The sequence below is a fragment of the Podarcis melisellensis genome (assembly GCF_964234715.1).
Source record: "Podarcis melisellensis genome assembly, chromosome: 2".
NCBI classification, from domain to species: domain Eukaryota; kingdom Metazoa; phylum Chordata; class Lepidosauria; order Squamata; family Lacertidae; genus Podarcis; species Podarcis melisellensis.
In genome coordinates this window covers 112399884-112420132 of record NC_138529.1, presented here as the reverse complement: position 1 = coordinate 112420132, position 20249 = coordinate 112399884, and the positions used below count along the sequence as shown (strand labels likewise).

Here is a 20249-nt window from a genome sequence, read left to right as displayed (position 1 = left end):
TGCTTTCGAATTGCTAGGTTGGCAGGAGCAGAGACAGAGCAACGGGAGCTCACCCCATTGCAGGGATTCAAACTGCCATCCTTCTGATTGGCAAGCCCTAGGCTCTGAGGTTTAACCCACAACTCCACCCGCGTCCCTTATTGAGGACAATACGTTCTTGCAAAAGCGGGGCTCCAAAGCAGGCACAGTCCAGCTGGAGCGAAGAATGAGCTTTTATTCCCTATGCACAGGTTCCCTCCCTCGTCTCCCCTTTGCTTGGGTGCTACAAGGTTTTCCTTCCCCCAATTATCAAGTAACAGACAAGAGGCTGAGCGTGGAAACAAACTTCTCCTTCCTCCTCTGAGTTGCCTCCACTTCCGGCTTCACCAGCAGAGATAATATTGGGGCTTGGAAAGGAGGGAGGGAGGGGAGGAGGCGGGGCTGGGTCCTGCGGAGGCGGAGGCGGCGGGGGCTTCTTCCTAATCAAGGCTCCTAATTAAGCGCCCTCACTCCCTGCCTCCCACGAGGGGCTCCCATTCCCGCCCCCGCTGCCCGGGATTTCAGGTGAGTGCAAAGGCAATGGCGGGGAAGGAGGGAAGGGGCTTTGCGAGGGGGTCCAGGATGAGAAGCCCCCGGATGGGGAGGAGGGAAGGGAGGGAAGGGAGCTGTTTTCTTAATGGGGGCCTTGAAGGGGAGGGGGGGAGAAGCTTCCTCCTGCAGGGATCTGGTGCAAAGGGAGTTGCAGGAAAGGAGGCGGGAAAGGGGAGAGGGGTGGGCATTGCTGGCCAGGATCGGCTTAATAGTATTAATTTAAATTTAGTATCTATACCCCAGCAGATGACCCCTCGGAGGAGGACCTTATCTTATTGGGGGGGGTGTTGTTTTTATTTCTTACTCTGCTATGCATCTCTGTGTTTTTCTCTTGTAAGCTGCCCTGTGATCTTTGGAGGAAGGGCAGTATAGAAATGTGAAGAATAGCTGTAAAAATAGGAAGCCCTCTTGCGGTCAAGGGAGAGGTTGGGACAGTCTCTGATCAGCATGCATATTAGGATAGGCTTAGGAGGGAATAATACTAATAAGAATAACAATAAATAATTCATTGCTTGCCCCCTGCCCATCTGACTGTGTTGCCTCAGCCAATCTGGGTGGCTTCCAACAAAAACACCAAAAATTGTAAAACATCTAAAACTTCCGTACAGGGCTGCAATCAGAATACTTCCATTTTGTAGAAATGGCCTTTGAATTTAAAGAAATGCCCTCTTTCAGGAGTCCCGTGGTGTAAATGTGTATGTTGTCCTCTAGGTCCAAACACATAGTAAGAGCAAGCAGTGCTCCAAAGTGCTTCTCTGGTGAACTTGCCTTCTAAGTTGTTTACTCCTGACCAAAGCTCCTGTTTCCCAAAAGGACTGGAGGGGGGGGTGCCTCCTCAACACTTTTAACCCCCCCACTCCCACCGGAGGACGTGTTCATTCACAATCCCAGTGAACCATGAAGTGAACCAGGCGCTGCAGATGTATTGTGCTTTTTTGTTTTGTTTCTTTTCCTTTTTATAAGCCAATAAAGATTGAATAAAGAAAAGAAAATAAATAAAAAAGAAAGGGAGGTGATGAAAGGTGTTTGAAAATGGGTGGGGGCTCTTGGGAAGGGGGTGCCCAATTGGGGCTTCTCCAGGGGCAGCAGAATGTCTTGGGCAGGAGAATCCCTGCAGGGGCTCTCAGACTCCCTTGGCTGCTTCTTCTTCCCTCCCTCCCAGGAAGCTGCAACTTGCTCTGGATTCTGCGCTCCTCAGGAAGCTGAACCTGCAAACCTAGCTGAGACTGAACCTGCAACCCTGGCCAGGATGGAAGGAGGAAGATGGACGGTTGACCTGGTCAGGCTGTCTCCCGCATCCCTCCCCACAACCTCTGAGCATTCCCTCCCAGGACCCTTGGAGAAATCTGGTGAGTTCCAGGGGAGAGGAGATCGGGACAGGGATAGATGATGGAGAGGAGACAAATGGAAGGAAGTTCCTGACATTAAGGAGGAGGGGGGTGAGGCCTTCTGCAAAGCAGCTCCTTGTTTCTTGTATCCCTTTCATAAAGTGGTCGGGGCAGATTTTCTTCCTCCAGGATTTTAAATCTTAGGAGTTACAGTGGTACCTTGGTACTCAAACATAATTGGTTCCGGAAGTCTTCCAAAACTAAAGTGTTCCAAAACCAAGGCGATAGAAAGTAATGCAAAATGGATTAATCCGTTCCAGTCTTTTAAGAACAACCCCTAAAACAGCAATTTAACATGAATTTTACTCTCTAATAAGACCATTGATCCATAAAACGAAAGCAATAATCAATGTTCTGTACCATAAAATAAGACAGCATTGTAGCTGATAAAAATTAAAATTAAAACAAAAAACAAGCCACAGTCAAAAATGAAAAAGCCACACAAACAAAAACGCAAAAAATAGGAAAAAAATAAAGCACCAAATGATGGGGGGGGGGAGCTTAAATTAACTGCAAGGGAACAAATGGGGTGAAAAAAGCCTTAATTACAATGGGGGGGGGGGTTAAATTTGCTGCTCAACAGTAAAAATGGAAGCTTAAGAGCACGTTCAGTTTCCGAGGAAAAGTTCAAAAACAGGAACACCTGCTTCTGGGTTTGCAAATGATGAATTAACAGAAGCATAGTCAATCTATGGACTTCCGTTTTTGTTGTTGTTGTTGTTTGAAATATTTTTATTGGTTTTTACAAATACAAGTTTATATCAAAGACATTTATATAATCATTTCATGAGATTCTCTGAATCACATGACTTCGCTCCGTCCCTTTCATGGGTCCTTATATTAATTTTTCCAAAACTACATACAGTGGTACCTCCGGTTGCAAACGGGATCCGTTCCGAAGCTCCGGATGGGTCCCAATATTTTTGCAAACCGGAGGACTGCTTCTGCACACACACACGGCGCAATAGAGTGTTTCTACGCGTGCAAGCGGCAAAACCCGGAAAAATACCAGAGCGTTACGTAACACGAGGTACCACGGTATAGTTACATTCTCCAAAGTTTTCATTTATCTAAATTGTCCATAAACGTATTTACAAGTGATTCCAAAAGTCCAGCTAACATTTTGATTTGCTTGCAGTAATCTCATAGGTAAATTATAAATTTTCCACATTCTTTTTAAAATCCTTGTTTTCTTGATTCCTGAGTCTCACGGCTAATTTTGCCGTTTCGGCAGAGTCCAGCAGTTTGGCTTGCCATTCTTCCCTAGTTGGGATTATTGCATCTTTCCATCGTTGGGATAATAACATCTGTGCAGCTGTTGTCGCATACATAGTCTTTCCTGGTCTTTTGGGATCTCAGTACCTGTACTTCCAAATAAATAAGCTTCTGGTTTCTTAACAAAATTTATTTTAAACATTTTTTTCCAATTCATTATGTACCATTTCCCAAAATGATACTGTTATCTTACATGACCACCACATAAAGAAAAAGGTACCCACTTCTTCTTTACATTTCCAGCAGATATTTGAACTTACTCTATACATTTTAGATAACTTGTTGTTGTTTAGTCGTTTAGTCGTGTCCGACTCTTCATGACCCCCTGGACCAGAGCACGCCAGGCACTCCTGTCTTCCACTGCCTCCCGCAGTTGGGTCAAACTCATGCTGGTAGCTTCGAGAACACTGTCCAACCATCTCGTCCTCTGTCGTCCCCTTCTCCTTGGGCCCTCCATCTTTCCCAACATCAGGGTCTTTTCCAGGGAGTCTTCTCTTCTCATGAGGTGGCCAAAGTATTGGAGCCTCAACTTCACGATCTGTCCTTCCAGTGAGCACTCAGGACCGATTTCCTTCAGAATGGAGAGGTTTGATCTTCTTGCAGTCCATGGGACTCTCAAGAGTCTGCTCCAGCACCATAATTCAAAAGCATCAATTCTTCGGCGACCAGCCTTCTTTATGGTCCAGCTCTCACTTCCATACATCACTACTGGGAAAACCATAACTTTTACTATTCGGACCTTTGTTGGCAAGGTGATGTCTCTACTTCTAAAGATGCTGTCTAGGTTTTTCATTGCTTTTCTCCCAAGAAGCAGGCGTCTTTTAATTTCGTGGCTGCTGTCACCATCTGCAGTGATCATGGATCCCAAGAAAGTAAAATCTCTCACTGCCTCCATTTCTTCCCCTTCTAAGTAGAGCGGCTGTTGCTAAAGAATTGCAGCTGGGTAGGGCTGTTAGAGAATGCGCCAGCTCCGTGGAAATGAAGCAAGCTAGGCCACCACTAGATCTGCCGCCCCTTAGAGATGGAGAGGCAGGCAGGTAGTGGCAGTTATACCCATTAAGAAATATAGGGTCATTCTGCCATGTCTCCTGAAAGAAGATGATGTCAAATTGCTTAAGGTAGCACAAAAATTGTTGATTATTTTTCTTGGCGTGCCAACCCGCGATATTCCAAGACAGTACTTTTAGGCCCCGGGCCCTTTGGGGAGCTGGATCTATGTCACCACCACGTCCAGCGATTCTTTGGTGTCTAAAAAAACACACCCGTTGGCTCTTTTCGAGGATGACTGCTTGGAGAGAGTGTAGTGATCCTCTTTTCTTGGTGATTTGGGGCTAGATTTTGGAGTTGGGGGGGAAGCTAATTCATTCGGAGACAATTTAAGATAGCTGTGCCAGGAGCTTTGAGGTTTCACCCCTTGATTTGGTCTTACTTTATTGTACATCACAGGGGGCTCAGATTGTAATTCCACGTCTACACATTTAAAGGTGCCTCCCACTGTCTTCTTATCCACCAGACATTTGGGGGATATGGGCTGCACATAAGGGTCCTTCATTGTCTCACCTTGATCATCCTTTTTTTCTAGTCTGCTTCGAAGTAAATCAAGTCTTTTCAGGATCTCAGTTTGAGCTGGAGAATGCAGTGACCAGAATTGCTTTATCAGCGAGAGTTCTTCCTCCAAAGCGGAGTCCTCACTATCACACGTGAGAGGCCAGACGCCAGTTGGATGTGGGGCTTCCTTTTTTTCATTTGGTGCTGTTTGATGGAGATGATCTTGCTGGAACTTAGGCTTTCTATTTCGATGGTTTTGGTGGTTGGTTTTTTCCCTTTTGTGAACTTCCATTCCTATGCCCTTGGGCCCCATCAGAGAGGTTGCAGGTGCTCTATTTTCAAATATTCTTAATAGGACTATTCTTTCTTTTTTGAATAGGTTTTTAGCTCTAAAAATGAAACTGGCCAGATTATGATCTAAAAAAGTAATCAATGCTCGTACCGAGCAATCATCTTGATGTAGATACTCTATAGCGGCTATGTCAGTTGCTTTTACTACCCCCGGTAAAATGCCACTTATAATGGACAAAAAGTGGTCTATACGGTCCAACCCTGCATAAAATCTAGGCGGTTTAGGGTAATTAGCAAAGACAAGCTTTTGTGGGATTAGGACTAAACTCCATTCTCTTTTGGGACACAACATCTGTCGAGCTTGGGAGGAGTGGTTCCCCTCAATAGTTTGGGTCGCCTGCTCACCTCTGTCTACAGATTCTGTGCTGGCCATAAGAGGACTCTGGGGCGGTATAACTGTAGATGGATTAGTTCCTTTGTCCCAGCTCGGTGTTGATTCTTCAAAACTTGATTTAGATTCTTTTATGGGTGTATCTACTTTACGTGTCTCTTTGATGGCACTCGAGTTGGATTTGTTTGTTCCACTTGTAGAAAGGGATGGAAGAAGGTTAAAGAGCTTCTGCCAATATTTTTTACAGGTACGGTGAGTTGTCTTAAGCCGCCTTAGGTTTTTCATATTTTTGCTTTTCTTCATCTTAGGCTCAGCTTTTTTCCTCCGGGGTTTGCTGGGGAGTGGTGGATCCGGGCTGGCTAGGGGATTTGTATTCTGGTCTGAAGCGCTCACATGTTGTTTGAAATTATCCACTAAGGTCAGGAGCAGCCCGTTTGTTATCGCTAAAATTTTTTTAACGTTAAGGAGATCCTTAGAAATCTGGTATATCTGCTCCTGAAGATAATCACCCCACATTTCTGTTCCGCTGTCATTGGCTTTCAACCAATGGGTTGAAAGATTACCTCCAAGTTCCAGCGGTGACAAATGAGGATTGGCATCAGGTGTGTTGGCTGTATTAGCCTTTGTAGCATTCTCTGCTATGGCAAGTTCTTGGGCCAAATTTGTTGGATGGTTTGTCCTCTTGTTGTTTGTTTGCAAGTCCTTTAGCTGTGTTGACCAATCCAACACTGTGAGTGGCAAAGGCATAGCTACATCTAGGATACTCTCATTCTGAGTTCTCTTGCTCGAGTCTTTTTGAGGAAAGTAGCTGGTAATTTTACTTTGTCTCCTTCGGCGCTCCATCGGGCTCTGTGGTGAATTAGGCAAAATTCCTTGGTCCTTGTATTTCTTCCTGGTGAGGACCATAGTGGGTATATGGGTATATATGGATATATGGTAGGGGGTGCTTGCTTAACGGCGGCTTATCTTTTGTTCTAAGCTGGAGTAAACAATAGCAGAAATGCCGATTTGTGGAAGTTGCCTCCTAAACCTCTCCAACCTCTCCAACTTGTTAGTTTCTCCAGCAATTTACATCGGGGCTTGTGAGGTATCAGTCATTTAAAATGTTAGAAAATATTACTGGTCTTAAGCTTTCATACTATGCCTTGTTTCGTTTAAAATTCAACTAGGTCTTTCTCCCTCATTCAACAGCCTCACGACGTAACCAGTAAAGTAGCTAGGCAGTATAACAAAGCAGAAAAAACAAAACAAAAGTCCCTTGGAATAATTATCGGGTTGAACTTGCCTTGTGTTTCTTGGGGTTATAGCTGCTTCAATTCCTTCCTTTTTTTTATAGATAAAAAGCTCGGCGTCATTCCAAAGGAGTAGCTGGCCTCCCCGTCTGCTAATTACCAGCTTCGTGAAGATAGGGCGGCTTGTTGAGCCTCTTTTGGATAAAAATAGGCCTTTGGCAGTTAATAAAAAAAGAGTGATAGTTTAAAACTGCTAAGCTCGGTTAAAAAAAAGAAAAAGAAAAAAAAAAGCTTTAAAAGTGCTGATAAATACTGATAAATCTATATTATCAACGCGGAGCACAAAATAGAGCTACCACTAACGACGCCATCTTCGAGAGAGCTGCGAAATTGAGGGCCACCATCTGAGTGACAGACTTGTTCATCTGACGGACCTCCTTTTGCTTGTTCTTTTCTTCCTTTTATCCCTATTTTCACTTTTAACTCTTGTATAGCTGTGGCCTGTTGGCTTTGCTAATAAAGTTTTGATTTGATTTCCCCTTCTATTTGCCATGAGGTGATGGGACCAGTGGCCATGATCTTCGTTTTTTTGATGTTGAGCTTCAGACCATATTTTGCCCTCTCCTCTTTCACCCTCAATAAAAGGTTCTTTAATTCCTCCTCACTTTCTGCCATCAAGGTTGTGTCATCTGCATATCTGAGGTTGTTGATGTTTCTTCCAGCAATCTTAATTCCGGCTTGGGATTCTTCCAGTCCAGCCTTTTGCCTGCTGAATTCTGCATATAAGTTAAATAAGCAGGGAGACAATATGCAGCCTTGCCGTACTCCTTTCCCAATTTTGAACCAATCAGTTGTTCCATATCCAGTTCTAACTGTAGCTTCTTATCCCACATAGAGATTTATCAGGAGACAGATGAGGTGATCAGGCACTCCCATTTCTTTAAGAACTTGCCATAGTTTGCTGTGGTCGACACAGTCAAAGGCTTCTCCATCGTCAATGAAGCAGAAGTAGATGTTTTTCTGGAACTCTCTAGCTTTCTCCATAATCCAGCGCATGTTTGCAATTTGGTCTCTGGTTCCTCTGCATCTTCTAAATCCAGCTTGCACTTCTGGGAGTTCTCGGTCCACAGACTGCTTAAGCCTTTGTAGTAAAGCTAGGAGTCTCAGTATCTTAAAAACTTTGGTCAAGAGAGAGAGCAAAGTCTTGTGAGTAGGTAAATGCCACAAGAATTATGGGAAAGAGGTCCTGTTTCTTTAACCTTGCAGACCAGCAGGCTCCGAGGGTGTGAAAGGTTTACTGCAGGAAGGAACTCTCTAGTTGATTAGAGGGCTTGACACCTGGGGGATAAGTTACTCACATTCACCCAGTGTTGTTATCTATCTTTTAATTGCCCAAGAATGTACATCTGCATAAGCTCCACGAAAGGGAGGAACCGCTTTGATCCTAGTTTTGATAACTTAATGGGCCCAGCTGTCACAAGTTGAAATTATTAGTGTATGCGTTGGTCATTGGTGAATTTGAATGTAATCAAGGGTTTTGATTGGGCTCTGGGTTCTGGTTCCACTTCAAATTTGTGAATAAAGGTCCTAAGAATGGCTGAGAAAAGCAAGCTCTGCATCCTGCAACTTCGCACGACTGTTAGCAGCCCACCTGGCTAACAGTCGTCGTCCTTTTGTGATGAAGTTTCTCTTTTGTCTTTCAATGCGGATCAACAAAAGGACTTTTAATTACCTTTCTCTATCTGGGGGTTTGAAGTGAGTGTGTAGTCAGTTACCGTATTTTTCGCTCTATAAGACGCACCAGACCACAAGATGCACCTAGTTTTTAGAGGAGGAAAATAAGAAAAAAAATATTCTGAATCTCAGAAGCCAGAACAGCAAGAGGGATCGCTGCGCAGCAAAAGCAGCAATCCCTTTTGCTGTTCTGTCTTCTGGGATAGCTGTGCAGCCTGCATTCGCTCCATAAGACGCACACACATTTCCCCTTACTTTTTAGGAGGGGAAAAGTGAGTCTTATAGAGCAAAAAATACGGTATATTCTACAATGTTATTCTTTTCCTTACTTGTAATCCATAAAAGAACTACCTGCTTTTAAGCATGTTTGCTTTATATTTTTTAAAATAAATTTTAAGAAAGAAACTTTCTCTTGCATTGTGTGCCTATTCGAGGGAAAAGCTAAGTCCAGCGCCTGACTTCTTGGTTGCGCTCTACCTGAGAATTTTTGCCTGCAAGTTGTGGAAGCAACTTGTAGCGTGGGGTAACCAGCAATAAAAGGGGCACACCCTGCTCCCTGGGCTTGTGGCTCCGGGTTCCCCGGGATAAAGGGAGTGGTGGCAGCAATACCAGTTCTGTTATATCCTGAGTCTGAAAAAAGTAAAGTGTCTGCCAGCCGTGCTCCAGAAACCTGGCCAGGCCGGAGAGCAAAGGCAGGTGAGGGAGAGGCGATCAGCTGGGGACCTTTACCACAGCCTTCCTTGTAGAATTTTAAGCATAACCTTGCAATAATAATAATAATAATAAATAATAATTTATTATTTGCTAGCGTGTGAAATGAGTGCAATTGTGCGGTACTTGGAGCATTCTTTGGCACTGCCCTTCTTTGGGATGAGATGTAGACTGATCTTCTCCAATCCTCTGGCCACTGCTGAGTTTTCCAAACTAGCTGGCATATTGAGTGTAGCACCTTAACAGCATCATCTTTTAAAATTTTAAATAGTTCAGCTGGAATACCATCACTTCCACTGGCCTTGTTATTTGCAGTGATTTCTAATACCCATTTGACTTCACTCTCCAGGATGTCTGGCTCAAGGTCAGCAACCACACTACCTGGGGTGTACGAGACATCCATATCTTTCTAGAATAATTCCTCTGTGTATTCTTGCCACCTCTTCTTGATGTCTTCTGCTTCTGTTAGGTCCTTTCCACTTTTGTCCTTTATTATGGTAATCTTTGTACGAAATGTTCCTGTAATGGGATAAGGGATTGCTTGTGCGTAAGCGCCAAACCTCTCTGAGGAGTTGGTTCAAACTCTCCCTAGCCGGACAGCCCTCACTGCGTGACTGTCTTAATCACTGGCAGAGTCCGTCAGTGGGCGCTTCCGGAACTTCTTCCAACATAAAAGTTCTTTGACAGAAAGTCTCCTCCTTGATTCCCTGCGCGACAGCCTTCTGCGCAGAGTGGGCGTTGCAAGGGGAGGTCCTGAGCTCTCACCACTGGTCTCGCTTGAAGCGTCTTTGAGCCTTACCTCCTACGCTGTCTCCTCCTCCCCTCCTTCTTCAACGGAAGCTCTCCCTCTTCCCCGGCTGGTTCCCTCCTCAGCATCCGAGAGCCTCTCCACCACCCTGCGCTCCGATGGCAGTTCCCTGACAGTTCCTTTCATATCTCCAATTTTCTTGAACAGATCTCTGGTTCTTCCCATCTGTTGTTTTCCTCTATTTCTTTGCATTGCTCATTTAAGAAGACCTTCTTGTCTCTCCTTGCTATTTTTTGGAAATCTGCATTCAATTTCCTATATCTTTCACTATCTCCCTCGCATTTTGCTTGCCTTCTCTCCTCCGCTATTTGTAAGGCCTCGTTGGACAGCCACTTTGCTTTCTTGCATTTCCTTTTTTTTTCTTTTTTTTCCTTTTTTAAAAAATATTTATTTATACAACAAGAAAAAACAAGAAAACACACACACAAAAACACAAATACCAAATTACACACAAATTACAAAAATAACCATAGACGCATAATTTTCTTGGCAAACAATAAAACATCTATTGGTCTTAACACTAAAGACCCAACTTCCCGTCTATTCCATATTTCAAGTTCATATTACTTATTACCAATACACATTTTTTTCATAATTAAACTTATTCTCAATAAATCTAATTTCTTCTCTCTACCTAGCAACTATTACTGAAGTTCCTCGAATGCTGCAACCGAATTTAAACTACTATATTTATTTTTCAGATATTCCTTGAAAACCTCCCATTTAGAAACAAATTCCTGTTTGGATTTATTCTTTATTTTTTCTGATAAACCATCTAATTCGGCATATTCTGTCAGCTTTTGGATCCAGTCTTGTATAGAGGGGATTTCATTACTCTTCCATTTTGCTGCGATCAAATTTCTTGCTGCCGCCGTCGCATATAAAAAGATACCCTTCCTCTTTTGTGGAATATCCAAATCTGTTATTCCCAGGAGGTAGGCCTCTGGTTTTTTATTGAAAGAGATCTTTAGCATTTTTTGCAGTTCTGCATGTATACTCTCCCAGAATACCTGTATTTTCCTACATGTCCACCACATATGGTAGAATGTTCCTCAGTCTCCGCATCTCCGACAATTACTTGACATATTTTTATACATTTTTGAAAGTTTCCATGGTGTTAGATACCATCGATGTTGCATTTTTTGAAAGTTCTCTCTAATCGTGTAACAGTTTGTGAATTTCCAATTGATCTTCCATAAATTTTCCCATTGGGCCATGGTTATTGAATGTCCAAAATCCTGGGACCACTTCACCATTGCCACTGTTACCTCCTCCTCCTTGACTGTCCAGTCAAGGAGGAGTCGGTAAGTTTTGGAAAGAGTTTTTCTTGTAGAATTTACAAGATCAGATTCGAATCAGGAAGTTTCTACTGAGAACCCCTTTTGTTTGTCAGATTTAATTTTTTCAAATAACTGATGGTATTGGAACCAGTCTGAAATGTGTTCTCTTATTTCCTCAATTTTTTAAAATTCTATTTGGTTATCTTCATTTGTTAGAAGTATTTTATATGTTGGCCAGCTTTCCTGAGTATTTTTCCGTTTTACTGCTATGGCTTCTACTGGAGAAGTCCACCACGGGACTTTAGGCTCCATCAGGTTTTTATATTTTTCCCATACAGCAAAGAGTGACTTTATTATATGGTTGGTAAAATTTTTATGAATTTTCGCTTTTCCATATATTAGGTAGGCGTGCCATCCCCAATGGTTGTCAAAACCTTCCAGGTCCAGGAGGTCCGGATCCTGCAACGTGCACCAATCTTTTAACCAGGTGAAACAGGCTGCCTCATAATAAAGTTTTAGGTCGGGTAGGGAAAAGCCTCCTCTCTCTTTTATGTCTATTAAGATCAGGTGTTTAATCCTAGGTTTCTTCCCTTCCCACAAAAATTTTGAAATTTCTCTTTGCCATATCTTGAGACAACCTGCTTCACCGAGTATCGGAATCATTTGAAATAAAAAGATTAATTTTGGAAGCACATTCATATTTATAATGGAAATCCTACCGAGAAATGTTAATTTTAGTTTACTCCAGGTTACCAGGTTTTTTCTAATCTCTAGCCAAGTTTTGGTGTAATTATCCTGAAATAAGTTTATGTTCTTGGGGGTGATCCAAATACCCAAGTATTTCGCTTTTGAAGAGATTTTCAAGCCCAATATTTTTTCTAAGTCGTCCTTTTCTTCTGTGGTTACATTTTTAACAAGCATTTTTGTTTTTGTAATATTCAGCTTAAAGCCTGCCACTTCTCCAAATTCTTTAATCAGTTCCAGCATTCTTTTCAGACTTTCTTTAGGGTTTTCAGTCATAACGAGTAGATCGTCCACGAAAGCTTTAACTTGCATTTCCTTTTCATTGGGATGGCTTTTGTTGCTGCCTCCTGTATAATGTTACGAGCCTCCATCCATAGTTCTTCAGGCACTCTGTCCACCAAATCTAAATCCTTAAACCCGTTCCTCACTTCCACTGTGTATTCATAAGGGATTTGATTAAGATTGTATCTTACCGGCCCAGTGGTTTTTCCTACTTTCTTCAATTTAAACTTGAATTTTGCTATAAGAAGCTGGTGATGTGAGCCTTCTTTGGTCTCACTTCTATAAGGTATTGTAAGTCTTCATAGAATTGGTCAATTTCAGTTTTTTCAGCACCAGTAATTGGTGCATAAACTTGGATTACTGTGATGTTAAAAGGTCTGCCTTGGATTTGTATCGAGATCATTCTATCATTTTTGAGATTGCATCCCAGTACAGCTTTCGCCACTCTTTTGTTGACTATGAGGGCCACTCCATTTCTTTTACGGATTTCTTGCCCACAGTAGTAGATACGATGGTCATCCAAACTGAATTCGCCCATTCCCATCCATTTTAGTTCACTGATGCCCAGGATGTCAATATTTATTCTTGCCATCTCATTTTTGACCACATCCAACTTACCCAGGTTCATGGTTCTTACATTCCAGGTTCCTATGCAATATTTTTCTTTACAGCATTGGACTTTCCTTTCGCTTCCAGGCATATCCGCAACTGAGCGTCCTTTCGGCTTTGGCCAAGCCGCTTCATCAGCTCTGAATCTACTTGTACTTGTCCTTCGCTCTTCCCCAGTAGCATGTTGGATGCCTTCCGACCTGAAGGGCTCATCTTCCAGCGTCATAACTTTTATATGCCTGTTGTCTTTGTCCATGGAGTTTTCTTGGCAGGGATACTGGAGTGGCTTGCCAGTTCCTCCTCCAGGTAGATCACATTTGGTCAAAACGCTCCACTATGACCTGTTCATCTTGGGTGCCCTGCTTGGCATACTTCATAGCTTCTCTGAGTTATTCAAGACCCTTTGCCACGGCAAGGGGCCAGAACCACTACACCACCACATTTAGCAAAAGGTACCCCCATCTTCTTTACATTTCCAGCAGAAAGTTGAACTTTCTATACATTTTAGATAACTTACTAGGAGTCAAATACCACCAGTACATCCTTTTCATGTAGTTTTCTTTCAATGTACAGCAAGCTGTGAATTTCAGATCTGTTTTCCAAAGCCTCTCCCAATCTGCCATTTGCATGTTATGTCCTAAGTCCCTTTCCCATTTAGTCATAACTGATTTGACCTGTTCATCCTTTGTATACCGTTCTAGGAGCAAGTTATACATTTTAGACAGAACTTTTTATGTTACTTCCTAAGAGTTCATTTTGAAATTGTGATTTCTCATAACTAAAACCTTTATTTTTGTCTATCTTGAAGATATCGTTTAGTTGATGGTACTGTAACCAGTCGGTTACAGCTTCCCTTATATTTTCAGAATCTTTTAATTTCAGTTGGTTTTCAACTTCAGTTAACAGCTCTCTATAAGTCGGCCAATTACTTCTCATATTCATTTTTTTCAGAGATATTGCTTCAAAGGGGGGAAAGCCACCAGGGTGTTTTTTACTCAAGCAAATTTTTATACTTCTCCTATACCCTGAAAATTGATTTTCTTACTATATGATTCTGAAAAGCTCTATGCACCTTTTCCTTTTCCTACCATAAATATGCATGCTATCCATTATTTGTGTCCTTCCAAATCTAAAATACATTATCTATGTTTTCCAATGTAATCCATTCCTGTTTCTAGCAGATACAGGATGCTTCATAATAAAGTTTCAAATCCAGCAGGGCAAAACCTCCTCTCTCTCTCTTACATCTGTTACTAATTTATTTTCTATCCTTGGTTTCTTCCCTTTCCAGGTAAACCTAGATATATCTTCTTGCCATTTTTCAAAGCATCCTGCGTTGCCTATTGTCGGGACTGATTGGAATAAAAATAACATTTTTGGCAATACATTAATTTTTATTACTGATATTCTTCCCCAAAATGATAAATTCATTCTTCCCCATATCTCTAAAGTTCTTTTTATTTCTTTCCACACATTCTCGTAATTGTCTTTAAAAATATTAATATTCTTAGCTGTCAGACAAATATCTCAGTATTTGACTTTTTATGTATAACTAACTTTTTTTCTGTTGTAATTCCTTTTTGTCTTGCTTCATTGTGTTTTTTGCCAAAAACCTAGTCTTAATCCTGTTTAGTTTAAAGCCTCCAGCCTGCCCGAAGTCCTGTATCTTTTCTACTACCTTTGATGGAGTACTTTTGGGATCCTTCACTGTAATTACAAGGTCAACTGCAAAAGCTTTTAATTATATTTTTATTACCTACCGTTATACCTCTAATTAATTTCTCCACTCTTTCTCTCTCGCCAGAGCCTCTAATACCAAAATAAATAATAATGGTGATGGGGATATCCTTGTCTTGTCCCCTTTGTTATTTTACACTTTTCTGTTATAACCTTATTAACAATCAGCATAGCCTGTTGGTAAGAATAAATTGCATCAATTCCTCTCCCAAATGCTTCCCCAAAATTCATTTTTTCTTTTATCGTTTTCATAAAAGCCCATGAAACATTATCAAAAGCCTTTTCAGCATCTATAAACATTAAGGCCGCTTTTTTCTCATTTCTTACTTCCAAATATTCAATAATATCATTTATATTCCTTCTATTCTCCTGGTAGAAAGCAGGCCAGTTTGTGATGAATTTTTTCTGCTAAAACACCTTTCATAATATTGCCCAAAATATGATCAATACTCTAAATGGAATATTTTTCTTGCCTTTTAGATGAAAGAGTTATTGAGTTAAATCTCTGGACTTCCATCCTACAGGTGTGTTGGCCAACAACTTGTATAGCTTGAAAAAGAGGATTAGACTGAAAGCACAGGGAGGGCTCCTATACACAAATCCTGCTTGCTGGTTTCCCACAGGCATCTAGCTGGCCACTGTGAGAACAGGATGCTGGACTAGGTGGGCCTTTGCCCAATCGAGCAAGCTTTTATCTTCTAATACAGGCATCCTCAAGCTTGGCCCTCCAGATATTTTGGGACTGCAACTCCCAACGTCCGTAGCTAACAGGATCAGTGGTCAGGGATGATGGGAATTGTAGACCCAAAACATCTGGAGGGCCAAGTTTGAGGATGCCTGTTCTAATATATTGCAATATTTTTTCAGTTTCATGTGGCATAGTAACATGAAAGTTTTACTTCTTAGTCATAGGAGAGACTGCTATTCGAGCCTGTGATCATATCCTTCATGGAAAAAGAGAAATACTGTGGTACCTCAGGTTACATACGCTTCAAGTTACATACACTTCAGGTTACAGACTCTGCTCACCCAGAAATAGTGCTTCAGGTTAAGAACTTTGCTTCAGGATGAGAATAGAAATAGTGCTCTGGTGGCGCAGCAGCAGCAGCAGGCCCCATTAGCTAAAGTGCTGTTTCAGGTTAAGAACAGTTTCAGGTTAAGAACGGACCTCCGGAACATAACCCGAGGTACCACTGTACAGAGATGTGTCTAAGAAGCCAGTTCCACCATAAATTATAAAATAATGCAGTTTATTAAGTGTGAATGGAGTGATCATGTGTTTTTCTTGCCATTATCTTATCTGCATTCCTAAAAGTTTGGAACATAAGAAAGGACAGTGGAGAAAGGAGACAGAGTTAAGAGACAGTGCATATTGGGATTGACATGTGTTTAGTTCCTTTCTTGAAAGTCTTAACAGGATTCTCCCCCCCCCCCACAGGTGAGGAAGATGATGGCAAAAATTCTATGGAGTCATCTGTGAATTCATTGGAAAGAACAAAGAAACAGTTTAAATGCATGGAAGGTGGGATGTGCTTTAGGCACAGTGGAAGACTGAGAAGACGCCAACGAACTCACATGGGGGAGGAACCATTTGAATGTAATGAATGTGGAAAGAACTTAAGTGAAAGTGGAAACCTTAGAGGACACCAACGAACTCACATGGGGGAGACACCATTTAAATGTATTGAATGTGGAAAGAGCTTCAGTGAATGTGGAGCACTTAGAAGACACCAACGAACTCACACGGGGGAGAAACCATTTGAATGTATTGAATGTGGAAAGAACTTCAGTGAAAGTGGAAACCTTAGAGGACACCAACGAACTCACATGGGAGAGACACCATTTAAATGTATTGAATGTGGAAAGAGCTTCAGCCAATATGGACAGCTTAGAAGACACCAACAAACTCACACGGGGGGAAAACCATTTAAATGTATTGAATGTGGAAAGAGCTTCAGTGGAAGTGGAAACCTTAGAATACACCAACGAACTCACACAGGGGAGAAACCATTTCAATGTATTGAATGTGGAAAGAGCTTCAGTGGAAGTGGAAACCTTAGAAGCCATGAACTAACTCACACGGGGGAGAAACCATTTGAATGTATTGAATGTGGAAAGAGCTTCAGTGAATGTGGAGCACTTAGAAGACACCAAAAAACTCACACGGGGGAGAAACCATTTGAATGTATTGAATGTGGAAAGAGCTTCAGTGAATGTGGAGCACTTAGAAGACACCAACGAACTCACACGGGGGAGAAACCATTTGAATGTATTGAATGTGGAAAGAACTTCAGTGAAAGTGGAAACCTTAGAAGACACCAACGAACTCACATGGGGGAGACACCATTTAAATGTATTGAATGTGGAAAGAGCTTCAGCCAATATGGACAGCTTAGAAGACACCAACGAACTCACACGGGGGAAAAACCATTTAAATGTATTGAATGTGGAAAGAGCTTCAGTGGAAGTGGAAACCTTAGAATACACCAACGAACTCACACAGGGGAGAAACCATTTAAATGTATTGAATGTGGAAAGAGCTTCCTTCAAAGTGGAGCACTAAGAAAACATCAACAAACTCACACGGGGGAGAAACCATTTCAATGTATTGAATGTGGAAAGAGCTTCAGTCGATATGGAAACCTTAGAAGCCATGAACTAACTCACACGGGGGAGAAACCATTTGAATGTATTGAATGTGGAAAGAGCTTCAGTGAATGTGGAGCACTTAGAAGACACCAACGAACTCACACGGGGGAGAAACCATTTGAATGTATTGAATGTGGAAAGAGCTTCAGTGAATGTGGAGCACTTAGAAGACACCAACGAACTCACACGGGGGAGAAACCATTTGAATGTATTGAATGTGGAAAGAACTTCAGTGAAAGTGGACACCTTAGAAGACACCAACGAACTCACATGGGGGAGACACCATTTAAATGTATTGAATGTGGAAAGAGCTTCAGCCAATATGGACACCTTAGAAGCCATGGACTAACTCACACAGGGGAGAAACCATTTAAATGTATTGAATGTGGAAAGAGCTTCAGTGGAAGTGGAAACCTTAGAATACACCAACGAACTCACACAGGGGAGAAACCATTTGAATGTATTGAATGTGGAAAGAGCTTCAGTCAATATGGACACCTTAGAAGCCATGAACTAACTCACACGGGGGAGAAACCATTTGAATGTATTGAATGTGGAAAGAGCTTCAGTGAATGTGGAGCACTTAGAAGACACCAACGAACTCACACGGGGGAGAAACCATTTGAATGTATTGAATGTGGAAAGAACTTCAGTGAAAGTGGAAACCTTAGAAAACACCAACGAACTCACACACGATGAAAACTACAGATGTATTGAATTTTTAAAGGACTTCAGAGGGAGTGGACACCTTAATATTAATTAGCAAATTCACACCCAGGCAAGCCATATAAGTGTATGGAGTTTTCCACTCAGGTTTCCCAGATTTCCTGGGAAGTGAAGATGACTGTCAATACTCTGGGTGTGTTGAAAATAATTTGGCAGTGTTTGTTTACATTCTTGGGGGCCATGCTATTTGGCAATCCTCTCTTTTTCAAGAGGTATCTGAAGACTTTCGATCTGGATATCTTGGAATCTGGATTCTGGACTGCAAATGCTGCAAATTGCTCAGAAAAGACAGCAGGATCTGGATTTCCCATGTGTGTATATACACACATACACACACATATATATGTAAATAATAATAATAATAATAATAATAATAATAATAATAATAATAATAATATCTTTATTGTCATTGCCCCCTCTCGGGAACAACGAAAATTACTTGGCTGCTCCATCCACCCAGGTAGGGCACTCCACACAAAATCAGAACAACTATAAAAACACTAATTAAAACAATACAGTATAATACAGCAAGGAAGATTAGATGACTTTCAAAGTCCAGGTTTCCTATTCAGGGCCGAGATTGCTCTGGAGAAGAAGCTGTTCTTGAGACGGCTCGTTCTTGTCTTCATCGTCCTGTATCTCCGTCCCGATGGCAGGAGCTCGAAGAGACAGTGACCAGGATGCGATGGATCTTTTACTATGTCCAGTGCCTTCCTATGGCACCTTGTGGCATAAATCTGCTCTAAGGTGGAGAGTGGGCAGCCAACAATGCTCTCTGCTGCCTTAACAACTCTGCACAACCCCATTCTGTCCTGGATAGTACAGCTTCCATACCACATACATAAGCCATAAGTGAGCACGCTCTCAATGGCACAGTGATAGAAGGCAAGCAGCAGTTTCTGCGGAAGATGGTTTTTCCTTAGGATTCTCAAAAAGTACAGTCTCTGCTGCGCCTTCTTCACAAGCCCCCCTGTGTTGACACTCCAGGACAGATCCTCTTGTAATTCAATACCCAAAAATCTGAACGTTGTTACCCTCTCCACACAGACCCCATCAATCAAAAGTGGCTGGAGATTGCTTTTCTGTCTCCTGAAGTCCACCACAAGCTCCTTTGTCTTCCTTGTATTTATAAGCAACTTATTAGCTCTGCACCACTCTGTCAGCCGCTCCACCTCATCTCTATAGTCCGTTTTACCTTCCCTTTCAGAGATAAGCCCAATCACGGTTGTGTCATCTGCAAATTTGACAACCCTATTACTAGGGTGAGCAGCGACACAATCGTACGTGTAGAGAATATAAAGGAGTGGACTAAGTACGCATCCCTGTGGTGTTCCTGTGTTAGTCTTAAGCGTATTAAAAGTATAAGGGCCCAACCGAACCCTCTGGGGGCGGTCTGACAGAAAGTCCAATATCCACCCACACAGTGATAACAGAAGCCCCAGATCTTCCAGTTTAGACATCAGACGTTGTGGTAGAATGGTATTAAATGCCGAGCTGAAATCTAAAAAAAGCAGTCTGGCATAACCCCCCCGCTGCTCCAAATGTGCAAGAACGGCATGGAGGGCAATCGCAACAGCGTCCTCTGTCGATCTTTTCGTTTTATAAGCAAATTGGAATGTGTCCAGTCCCTCTGGTAAGCAGGCAATGACATAATTTCGTACCAGCTTTTCAAAGCACTTCATGATTAAGGGGGTGAGTGCTACTGGGCGAAAGTCATTCAGATCTTCCGGGTTAGATTTTTTTGCTATTGGAACGATAGTAGAGGACTTTAGGCAGGATGGGCTAGGGATCGATTTAGAATCCCAGAGAAAACTCCTGCTAGTTGATCTGCACAGTCTCTCAATACCCTTCCAGCTACCCCCTCTGGCCCTGTGGCCTTCCTTGGGTTGATTCCCTTCAGCACCTTCCACATCTCTTCTTTTTCCACAGAGACTACCACATTCCTTTGTACTGATGATGATGGTGGTGGTGGTGGTAATGGTGGCAAAGCCTTCACAGGGAGTGGTGGTGGTGGTGGTAAAGCCTCAGCAGGTGTTGCTGCAGATGTTACTTCAAAACGGGCAAAAAAGGCATTCAGATCCTCTGCGAGGGATGCCCCTCCCTCGTCTGCCAGGGAATCCTTGGATTTATACCCTGTTAATTCTTGTACACCTTGCCACACCTGCCTGGTGTTGTTACTAAAACTAATATATATATTAGTTTTTAACATATTAATTCCTACATTTATACAACAAAACTTCTCATCTTATACAATATTTTTGGACTTCTGTCTAC

The 20249-nt window shown here is 42.1% G+C and overlaps 1 protein-coding gene across 1 annotated transcript; it reads left to right on the top strand.

Moving 5' to 3' along the window:
• The first annotated feature begins 436 nt into the window (after window positions 1–436).
• LOC309364542 (uncharacterized protein) lies at window positions 437–18310 on the top strand. Its single transcript, XM_081902094.1, has 3 exons — window positions 437–543; window positions 1733–1919; window positions 16039–18310. The coding sequence occupies exons 2-3, from the start codon at window positions 1820–1822 to the stop codon at window positions 17946–17948; spliced, it is 2010 nt and encodes a 669-aa protein (XP_081758220.1). The 5' UTR covers window positions 437–543; window positions 1733–1819; the 3' UTR covers window positions 17949–18310.
• Window positions 18311–20249: the final 1939 nt, after the last annotated feature.

What these genes read in the sequence shown, in the direction of transcription:
- LOC309364542 (XM_081902094.1), top strand. Translation starts at nt 1,820, where the DNA reads ATGGAAGGAGGAAGATGGACGGTTGACCTGGTCAGGCTGTCTCCCGCA. An exon ending in AGGACCCTTGGAGAAATCTG is followed by an intron (nt 1,920 to 16,038) that starts GTGAGTTCCAGG and finishes CCCCCCCCACAG; the next exon opens with GTGAGGAAGATGATGGCAAA.